This window comes from Antechinus flavipes, chromosome 2 (assembly GCF_016432865.1).
Source record: "Antechinus flavipes isolate AdamAnt ecotype Samford, QLD, Australia chromosome 2, AdamAnt_v2, whole genome shotgun sequence".
Classification (NCBI taxonomy): Eukaryota; Metazoa; Chordata; class Mammalia; order Dasyuromorphia; family Dasyuridae; genus Antechinus; species Antechinus flavipes.
In genome coordinates this window covers 47,499,949-47,511,317 of record NC_067399.1, presented here as the reverse complement: position 1 = coordinate 47,511,317, position 11,369 = coordinate 47,499,949, and the positions used below count along the sequence as shown (strand labels likewise).

The window sequence follows — 11,369 nt, the reverse complement described above, 5'->3', positions numbered from 1 at the left end:
CCATACTTTTCAAGCATCGTATGTAATGACTTTTCTAAGGGAGTTTCTTTCAGGTTTGACTCTTACTTTTAAGACCTTCCACTGAGATTTTTCCCTTCCCTTCTAATTTTTCTCTCCTAACATCATTCATAAAGAAATGTGTAGTAAGAAAAATGCATATTTGTAACTAAAAAAAAAAAAATTTAAACGAGGTGAAAAAAATCTTTCCATTGAGTTATCTTATCATTTACACTCATTGAATATTAACTTCTAGAATCAAAAATGACTAGAACACAAATTTACAAACCAAACCATTTAATGATCTTTGAAGGTAAACAATATATGGAGCTTAATCTCAAATCCCGAGGCTGCTGAGGCAATCTCAGGCTCAGAAAGTGAAGTCCTTTGGTGTGGCATCCTCTACTGAGAGTTCAGGAGAAGGAACAAAATGCAGGCAGCTAAAAGGCAGTGTACATGCATTTGTGCATAGTCTGGAAGTTTTATGTACTGCTGAAGACAGACCCAAATGGTAAGGAAAAGGGGGCAGACAATGGATTTTCAAAACATGATTTTATTGGGGGGAGTGGGGAGTGGGGAAACTACACTAAATCTTTGCTTCTCCTCCATTTCCACATGCTTTAGGCCCAGACCATAAAACCCCAGTATCACGGACCTGTGTTAGAGCTGCCATTTTAGGTGAACTCAGTTCCTTTTATCCTCTTTAGCTGAATGATCCCACAGCAAGGGGCTTCCCTTTCTGAGATAAGGCAGAGAACTATCAAAACAATGTTATAACAAGCACTTGATAGTGAAAAGAACCCTCTAGCAGCATACTCATTTAGCCTGCAATAGTTTAATTTCCAAAAAACACACCAAGTTTTATTTTTTTTCCTTTTTCTCTTCTTTCTTGTTATCACCTTTTTCCTTATCTTTGTCTTTCTCCTTGTCATCTTTCCTCTCCTTTTTGCTCTCTTCCTTTTCTTGCCCCTCTTTCTTCTCTGCATCCCGGTTGGCAATCTTATTGTTGATGAGGTTGTGCAAGGCAACCACTGAGCGGATCAGTGAAGCCAAGTACACCACCACCATTTGGTCATTGGTCTTCAGGTAAAATGCTTTGACAAATTCTTGCAGGTTGACATCAGGCAATAGGTTAAAGACATCCTGCAGCTGGTAGATTATCTGGTGGTTGATGGGCAACTTGCCCATCGCCACTTTCTCCAAGTAGCCCCTGATGTCCAAAAGCTTGGAGTTCAGTCCCTTTAAGCCATGGACCTGATTTGTGATACGCTGAGAAAGAGTGCCCACTGTGGTGTCTTTGATGTCTCTGCAATTGTCCAGAAAAGGATGAGAAAACACATTAGACAATCAACTTTCCATATTTTTTAAGAAAACACTCAGCTTTACCAGAGAAAGGAAGTAAAGTGAAACAAAGCATTTTGTATCTTAAACTATCAGGTAATTTAAGGATTTGGAGAAATATTAAGATTTATGTTTAAAATTGAAGAGTTTATAAGATCATAGATTTTGACCTGGCTTCAAAGTTCATATGATCCAACTCCATCATTTTAAAGAGGAAAAAAGTTCAATTTTCCTAAAGGAATTCAAGGAACAAGAGAAAATTAAAATTTTTTCTTTCTTTTTAAAATAGCTTTTTATTTTCAAAATACATGCAAAGATAGTTTTCAACATTCACCTTACCTCAGTTTCCTCATTTGTAAAATGAGACTTAATTAAATAACATTATTTCTAAGATCCTTTTCAGCCCTAAATCCTAGGATCATGATAATAACCTATATGACTATCTCAAAGTACTGTTGTCAAGAAGATATTTTGCAAAGTTAAAATAAAAGTTAATTATCATCTAAAGATCCTATGACTTATCTGATCATGTGGAATGCTGAAGCTTAATTAGCTAACAGAATCACAACCAAAAGGAGCCTTAACAATTGTAGCAAGTAGAAGAGCCACACAAATACAAGTATTCAAATCAGACTCACTAGGATAAAATATAAATAAAGAATTCTCCTCTTCCCCCACCAAAAAAGTGTATGTAGAAACATGGCAACACTGCATTTTAGGTAAATGGCAGAAAACAAGGGGCATAGTGAAAAGGGCATATGGTTCAATCCTGTCTTATGATCTTGAACAAGCCTGTCTCCTCTCTGGAAAGCACAGGTTTGGGCCAGATGGCTCCTGCGGTGCCTTTCACTACTTCATCTGTGCTTCTATGACAGTCACAGCCTTGCTCTGCACTGCAGTAGCCAAGACCCTCTAGGACCAGGTCTTACCGGAGCAGGTGCTCCACTCCCACTTCTTCTGCTTCTTCTGCTCCGATTTCACTGGTCACGTGTTCAAATGTCTTAGAGGTTGGAGTTCCATCCTGAAAGAGACAAGGTCTGTCATAACATTAACATTATAATACATTATAATCCATAGGAAATGCACCAAGACTCTGAATGGTCTTTTACTGAGAACAGACACATAAGACAAGGGCCAAGAATCACAGCATGAAAAGTGGATGGGCTGCATTCTACAGGCCCTTGAAATAATTTAAATTTAACTTTTACTGGTAGTAACTTTGCCTACTTTCATAAGCAATGCTGCTTAACAGTTTACAAAAAGCCCTGAAAATAAAACAAAACAACCTGGCCTTGTCTAGTTTTCTCCTCATCCCTGCATCACTCCTGTAACTGTAATGATGAGGATCCATACAAAGATCAAGAGTCACCAACAGGCCAACAATCAGTTCTGTAATAATACTTTGGCCAGTCTACAACTCTTCTGAGAGGCACTGGGCAGCAGAGAACAAGAGAGAAGTCAGTGCTCACATGTCAAATATTCCTTCTAAGTGGCTTGTGAGCCAACCTTTCCAGTCCTGATCTATTGGATGGAGAGTCCTATCATTAAAACATCTCCTGGTACCATCAAAGGGCTCTCCTAGAAAGTAAACTCGGGGTGGCCGAGTAGCAAGGAAGGGAACTCCTTACGACTTGAATCCAATTTTGATACTAACTTTTCACTGGATTCTCTAGGCCTCTGTTTCCTTAACTGCAGACAGAAGGGAAAGAACTAGATGCTCTTTAAGATGGTCTTTCTAATTCTAACACTGTACTCAAAGAAAAGCTTTTTTTAAAAAAAACTAAAATGTTAGCAGAAACTAACAAAGCCCTTTTGCTTTACTGCAACAAGACAGGAGTTTTTGCCTTGAAAAATGTTATGTGCCAAAAAGAACCAAAGCCATGTGGCTCCCATAGAAGATGAAGAAAAAGAAAACTCCAAAATGTTGGAATGGTGACTCACATCATGAACTTCTTCAACGGAAATATATGCCTCGGTGGGCAGCCCGAGATCCTTTGGCTTCACATCAATAATCACCAATACCTGGAGGAGAAAACGTTTCAGCACAGAATAAGTTTAAGATTCATCAAGTCTTCAAGTTGCACCACAGGATTATTTTGTCAGCAATGAGCCGAGACAAGTCCACATTATAGAGCTTGCTCTAATTTTCAACATCATTAAGGAATAAGAAATTTATTATCTGATGGAATCATTTCTCTTTGAGTTTAAATAATTTACTATAAGCCCATTTTAGTCCCTTCTATGACCATCCCGTCTGAGCCAGTTGGCAATACAAGAGGCACTCTTCAGGAGTTATTATTTGGAGAGCACTTACTGAATTAGGACAGTATCTTTTCATGAGTTCATTGATGGCAATGTCATTCTTGTGTAGCTTTGGGCCCGTATGGTACCACCCAACTATTCTTTCTCTGGCTGGGAAGGAAAAAAAAAAAAAAAAAGAATTCTAGTAAGAGTAATTTTGAAAAGATCATTCACTAAGGGAAGGAATTCACACTGTTTGGAATTGGAAGTAATTTATGTCTTGTTTTTTGAAAATTCCAGGCATCTTTTTTCTCTAATTGGTTGAGCATGCAACATTCAAAACCTATAGTTTCGTAAGTTTCTAATTAGAGAGGAAAATGAAGTGTCAACAAGTAATTATTAAGCATCTACTCTACCATGAGGAATAAGAGACAATAAGTAAGTTGAAATTAAAATTTTTATAGGCAGAATGTGTCTATAATCTATATTAGTAATACATTCCCTCATTACTATGTCTGAATATATAGTAGCTTCTACAATATAGAATTAGCAACACTTTTTTTTATATTTCTTAAAAATATGAACTTTAAAGAGATGCTCAAGTTCATTTTATTGATCCCCTCTCTTAAAAGACAGTATAGTTTGTGCCCTCTAGGAGTTAAGAATCTAATATGAAACAAAACAAACTTAAATAGCAAAAACTTAGAGAATGTAGGGTAATATTTAAATGCAAGATAAAATTTAAGCACCTAAAGGAATATATTCTGTCTGCTGTCAAAATAATTTTGCTAAAATATTTTTTTTAGTCATAGAATTGTAGTAGAATATAATATAACAGAAAGAACATTGAATTAGGAATTAAGAGTCTTGGCTGCTTGTCTTGACTTTGCCCCTTCTAAAATATGATTATGGGCAATTCATTTAAACTCTTCAGGTCTGCCTATCTGTAAAACTAGGAGGTTAGATTAGATGCTAACTAAGATTTACATATAGCTAGCTCTGACTATGATTATGTATAATTTAAAAATGTTACAAGTTCTTCTAATAAAATACATACCATTGACCTTCTTAAACATTCCATACATATTTTCCAAATAGTCGTGATCAAGAAACCAGACTGAGTCATCTTTGTCATCTTCATCAAAAGGGACTAATGAGAAAAATAAGGTATAATTTATTATGTTGGTTAATGAAAAGCATAGAAATATATAAAAACAAATTGTTCTCAAACTTATCAATTAATAGTCTATATTGATATTACAATCACAAAAGACATAATCTAAATTTACTGTTCTGTCCTGGAATCAATATTAAAAATAAACAATAATGTCTATTTGTAAGGACAACTTTAGGTATCCCTAACTAGTTAGGTCGGCAGAATGTTTGAGAAAAGGTTTAAAAAACAACAGCAACCTCCAAAACTTTAAACATGTGTTGTTTGATGATGAGTATAATCTTTGACCAGAAAAATGTAATGTTATTTGTTACCTGCAAAACTGTTAGATACATCAAGGACTTTTTTCTGCCATGATCCCAAAAGCACACCAACAACACGTTTTTGATTCCCAACTTTTCCTATTCTGAAAGAGAAAACAAAAGCTAGCCAGCTTGGATAAACATGAATTCTGAAGATAACATCTTAGAGCCTCATAATTCTTTTCACAAAGCAACCTTGTTTCACCTCATACCTTGCAAATTAGCAGAGATAACAAAAGACAGTAACAGTAAATGTTAGAGGGGTTGGAGGAAGATAGAACACTAGTGCACTGTTGGGAGAGATGTGAATCAGTACAAACATTCTGGAAAGCAATTTGGAATTAAGCAAATGAAGCAATTAAATTGCCCACATCCAAAGAACTTACAACTAGGTTCAACTCTCAAGAAAGCCACTGGTAAGAAGTCCCCAAATACATAAAATATTTACAGCAGTATTTTCAGTGATAGCAAAGAATTGGAAACAAAGTAGATGGATGGCCAAATATGGTACATGAATATAATGTAACATTACTGTGCAGTAAGAAATAACAAATATGATGAATACAGAGAAGCATAATGAAATCTACATGAAGTGATACAGAGCGAAAAGCCCAGAAAACAACATTACACAATGATTCTCCAAAATCAAAAAGTAAATGTCCTAAAAATTACAAAGACTAAGTATGGCTTCAAAGACAGATATGAGACATTCTCTCCCTTTCCAGAAATGGGAGGTCCATGAATAAATTTAGTACATTACATTTTTTTAAAGACTTTTTTTGGGATATACTGCTTAGTTATACTAATTTCCCCTCCCCATTCTTGTTATTATTTGTTATTTTATGGGGGAGGCTTCCTGGAGCAAATTATTGTAATGTGAAAAAACCTAAGAGGTCAACAAGAACTTATTTAAAAAAAGAAAATACTGATTGCATAGATACACATAGATTGGTCTTCTTGGCAGCTATTACTAAATTAAAAGGGAATAAAACATGTTTTGAGAGTTGTTTTTTTTTTTTATTTTAAAAACTATTTGCTATTTAAAAAGTTAGAAATTCTTCAAGTCTGTGTTAAACTAGCCAAAAATTAGGAATAGGATTTTTTAGGGATCTGTGATCTCTGATGGAGACATTTCCTGTGATGGTATGAAATTTACCCATATCAACCTGATCTGTGTAAATGCTGATTATATGTTTTTATAAATTTCTGGAAGGAGGCTTACACAATGCAATTGGGGGGCCTTTCTTGACATTAGGGATTCCAAATCTCTGTCATAAATGCCTTTGGAAAACTAATGAAGCCAAATATTATTGCAAATTTGCTGCCTTCAAGAAATGTTAGATTAATAAAAAGAAAGATATAACTTTTCCCCCATCCAAGTACACAGTCTTCCTGAAATCTATTCATGGACTTCAGGTAAGGAAGCTCTGGCTTTAGATTTTGACATCATGTGGGCATGAATGGCAATTGGCCATCCATTGATTACTACTCAGTCTCATGATTTAATTGCCCCATTTTTAACCTGGCTGTATAATCTTCAATGTTTTTTGTATAATTTTTGTCATAGTTTTTTTTTTTTTTGGGGGGGGGGCACAAGGAGATCATCTATTCATACCTATTAAGAATTTATCCATTGCTGTATGGATGACTCACAATTTTAATTATATGAAGACTGTGGCATTCCACGATCCAAAGTCATGCTGTAGCATAAGAATACTGGTATTTAAAAAGACAAACTTTTGTTTTAGAGAAAACCCAGGGTCATTAAAAACACTATAAAACTTCCAAAATGAAATCCAGTCCACTTCCCCCCATCTATTCAATTACACACCCAAGCTTACTGACTCTCTCAAGTGTCTACATAAGATAAAAATACTAATACATCAATTCTGTAAGCTTACTCTTATCAATTTGAACAAGTACTCTTTATCCCCTTGATTTTTCTGTTGTGGCCAGTTAAGGTTAGAATGAATATTGATCTCCTTCAGGAAGCTAATTCAATGTTCTGGGACTTGTAGCAATGTTATCCCAAACAAAAATATTTGAAGGACTTGATCTTATCTCCATGTCCATCTGTACAGTATATTGCATAATGTTTTTATTCAACAGGTTTTATGCCTTATCTGATATTAAGACTGCTGTTATAGTCTAAATGTGGCTGGCTTTACTGTAGTTGTATCCCCTGTTTTCCCAACCTTTTTTCCTTTCCTAAAGTCTTACTGCCTTTGGTTTTCAATGTTATTTCTGGAAATAACTCCACCACCAAAACCAAATCATGTCTAATAACACACACATTATGCCCTAGTAGTTTTCTCTTGCCTGTCTCTTTGATGAGAGGAAAGAAATATAGTTAATTTCATTTTCTGAGACCATTACTTGTTTTCTAATTATCAAGTCTGGTTTTCTTTGAGTGCTCATTTCTTTTCTTTTCTTTTTTTTTTGCTGAGGCAAATGGGATTAAGTGACTTGCCCAGGGTCACATAGCGAGGAAAATTAAGTGTCTGAGACTGAATTTGAACTCAGGTCCTCCTGACATCAGGCTGGGCACTCTATCCACTAACCATCTAGCTGTCTCTGCTCATTTCCTTTAAATTATTGTTCTTTGGTTCTGCTTCTTTCACTCTGCATCAATTGATGAATATCAGGACATTATTTTCAAATTCTGCCTCAAAGATTTATTAGCCCTGGAAAAATTTATGGACAAATTGATCTTTTTATGCCTCAGTTTCCTATCTGTAAAATATGGGGGTTGGACTTGGCCTCCAAAGTCCAGTCCAACCTTAATCTAGAATCCTATTCCTGTAGTTTGGCCTCCAAAGTCCAGTCCAACCTTAATCTAGAATCCTATTCCTGTAGTTTGGCCTCCAAAGTCCAGTCCAACCTTAATCTAGAATCCTATTCCTGTAGTTTTCTGATTTCCTCATATTCCTCATTTTCATTGTGTAATATACTATTATATCTATATTCCAAAGTTTATTCAGTCACTCTCCACATGATGGGCATTCACTCTGTTTTTTGCTACCATCTGTAAGGTCAACTGGACAATGTACCTGCCAAATGCCATAGCAGGATTCCTTAACATTTTTTTTGTGCCACGGATACCTTTGACAGTCTGGTAAAACCTACAGACCCTTTCTTTAAATAAGGATTGTAGCCTGTTATATTCATAACTGAAGGAAATGCTAAATTTCAATTAGTTTTATAATTTTTTTTTTCCTCTCCCAAGTTCATGGATCCAGAGTTGAGAATCCATGATCTGAATACTTATATATTCAATTATTAAAGGCAATTAGGTGGCAGAGTGGATAAGAGGGCTGAATCTGGTCTGGAGACAAAAAGATCTGGGATTAAATCTGGACTCGGACACTTATTAACTATGTGATCCCGAGCAAGTCATTTTACCTCCATTTGCCTCAGTTTCCTCATGTATAAAATAGAGATCATAATACCATTTACTTCCCAGGATGGTTATGATAATCAAATCAGATAATAATTATAAAAGCGCTTACCAGTTCTTAGCACATAGTAAGCACCATATAATATTAGCTATTATTATAGCTTATGTGCTAGCTGAAGCATACAATTACCAGTGATAATCTGGTGACCCTATCTGGGCAGGAAAAAAGGAAATGGGAAAATAATGAACTTACATATTCCCATCATCATTTAGAATTTACTTTATTATTGTCCTTACATGTTCAAATATTTTTCATTTATTCGATAGCATACAATCTGTATAGGATCTTCCCTAGGAGACATAGGACATTTTTGGTGGCAAGCTCACTTCACAGTCAGGAATCTTGAGGTACACGAAGTAAAATGATTTATCATGCCATCATGGCAGCTGACAGTGATATACACTAGTTTTAAGGTTACAAAGTACTTTGCATACTCTATATCACTTGATCCCAGAGAGGTACATTATCTACATTGTTTTCTACATAACATACATAGTATCCCTCTAAGTTTTGGAGAAGTTAAATAAACCACTTATGGCATGGGTCCTTCTGACATGCCCAGTACTCCACTGTACCATGTATCACCATCTATCAAAAAACAGAGAATTAGATGATTCACTTCAGTGGCCATATTGCCTCCCTGCTTTTCAATGTAACCTAATTTTTCCTTTAATAAGTTACTATTGATATTTATTCTATATCAGAAAAAGCTAGAGAAATATACGATCAACTAAACTTTGAGACTTGAGTAGAATATATATTACTGATTTGTTGATTCATTTTAAACAAGTTACTTTACTTGATTAATACTGAGTTTCCACACCTGTTGAAATGAGCAATATCATACTCTCCTAAAAATCCAACTCTTAAAATAAACAATAAAACCAAAAGTGAAAGAATGTCTTTGAAGCAGTTCTTAATCCATGAGAAAAATAAAAACAATGATCAGCATCCTAAAAAATACACATATTATATCCCAAAGGGTATTCTCAATTCAACATATAGGGTTTTTTTTTTTTTGTTTGTTTGTTTGTTTTTAAGTGTTTTATTTTAGTTGTTAAATTGAACTCTATGTATATATACAGCTAAGTTCAAATAGAAGCAGAGTCTACCTTCTTGGAACAAATAATCTGAATTTGAGGGTCAAAGAAAATATGTCCAAAAATGTTTGTTTATATTTGAAAATATAAAAACTCACTTAAGTATGATAGTTTGGGCAGTCCAAACATAAATAAGTACTTGAGTTTGATTATCTTGGTGACTATTTCTCTACCTCTCCATTTCTACAATTAATTCACTAACAACTCCAAACTGGTCTGATGCTTACAAAATAATCACTTTGCAGATCCCACATTATATCTGAATTTTACAATGTCAGTAAATGATATCCAAACAATATACTCACACATATTTGTGTGTATGTACACACACACACACACACACACACACACACACACAATTAGAATTATTTTCCAAAAGGCAAATTCCTCTCAGGGAGCTGGTGAGGATTTTCAGTATAGCTTTCAGAGGTAAAGGTGTTTAGAGAAAAATGCCTTAAGTCTTTCGATCTCATCCAGCATTTTTAATATCTTTATTCTCTTTTTCTTCAATACTGCACATTGCAGTTATTTCTGTTGGAGGTCTTACTTTCCTTACCTGACTACAATCTGAATGAGCTCTAGAACCCCTTTCTGCCCTAAGGATAATCATCAATTTATATACAATGTTTTCAGTTTGCAAAGTATTTTGCTGTACTACACATATCGTGGGCTTACTTACATATGAACCAATTCCAGAATTTCCCCAGAACACTTAAGTTTTACAAAGCACTTTGCAATTATCTTCACAACATCCCCGGGAAGTGGTTATCATGACTACCCCCATTTTTCAGTTGAGGAAACTTAGGCAGACGGAGGTGAACTGATTAGTCCAGAGTGACAGCTAGTAAAGTGTCTAAGATCGCATCTGAACCCGTCTCGCCGACTCCAGCCTCGCGCTCCGTACCCTGAGTCACCCAGGACCCATATACGTATAAAAAGAGGCTAGGATTTATATACATTACATATGCACGTCAATAATTGTGGGGGGCACACGGGTGATCACCCCACCAGCCGGAGGTGGAAGGACTGGCCCAAGCAGTCACACAGTCACTAAGCTCAGCAGGAGTGAGCTGAATCTAAAACGCTCTCGCCCTGGGAAGGGGCTTCGGGGGATGGGGGGGGACAGAGGGTTCCGGGCCACGGGACGCTCCCCATGGTGGCTCCCGAGGCCTCGGGCCCGAGCGGCCTCCGTGACTCAGCCTTAGCCTCAGTAGCCGACGGCCTAGGCCTCAGCCCTTTCGTCCGTCCACCCCGCGCTCACCGGTTAAAGTGATCCACCACACTGAGGAGCACCAGGGGGTGAACCACGACCTTCTGCACCGCCAGCTCCGGCATCGCGCCCGCCAGCCAAGCCCGTCTCCAGACGAAAGTCTGCAGCCGCAGCGACTCCCCTTAGCGTCCGCAAATTCCCGGCACCGGGTCCACCTCTTCCGCCGCCTCACGCCACCGCCCTCCTTCCGTTTCCGCTCCCGCTTCCGCTCCCATCCTGCACCACGCCAGCGAGCGCCGCCATCTTGAAAAAGCGAACCGGCTTGGGGAACCGCTATCTCGGCGTTTAGCAATCCCTTATGAATTCGAAGCTCTAGCAGTGCAGATGGGGAAACTGAGAACCAGAAAGGGGCCTTGGCTCTGAAATGTTCTACACCGACCCCTATTCCAGGAGGATCCGGGGCTCCTTGGACTTCCTGGGCTTGGGGAGGCCGGGCCAAACCCCCGCCTCCGTCAACCCCTCCTTCTTCCCCCTTTCTTTCCATTA

General features: G+C 37.2%; 1 protein-coding gene and 1 long non-coding RNA gene across 2 annotated transcripts; both read right to left on the bottom strand.

Annotated features, from left to right (window-relative positions):
- Positions 1 to 277: 277 nt before the first annotated feature.
- On the bottom strand, positions 278 to 11,033 carry PSMD7 (proteasome 26S subunit, non-ATPase 7). The gene is made up of 7 exons (XM_051974703.1): positions 10,875 to 11,033; positions 5,068 to 5,159; positions 4,637 to 4,729; positions 3,653 to 3,750; positions 3,280 to 3,360; positions 2,268 to 2,359; positions 278 to 1,303 (listed from the first exon to the last, which is right to left on the bottom strand). Exons 1-7 carry the CDS (start codon positions 10,946 to 10,948, stop codon positions 859 to 861), a joined length of 975 nt encoding a protein of 324 aa, XP_051830663.1. The 5' UTR covers positions 10,949 to 11,033; the 3' UTR covers positions 278 to 858.
- Positions 5,499 to 10,864, bottom strand: LOC127547731 (uncharacterized). Its single transcript, XR_007950258.1, has 2 exons — positions 7,937 to 10,864; positions 5,499 to 7,885 (listed from the first exon to the last, which is right to left on the bottom strand). It is a non-coding gene; the product is annotated as an uncharacterized LOC127547731 (long non-coding RNA).
- Positions 11,034 to 11,369: the final 336 nt, after the last annotated feature.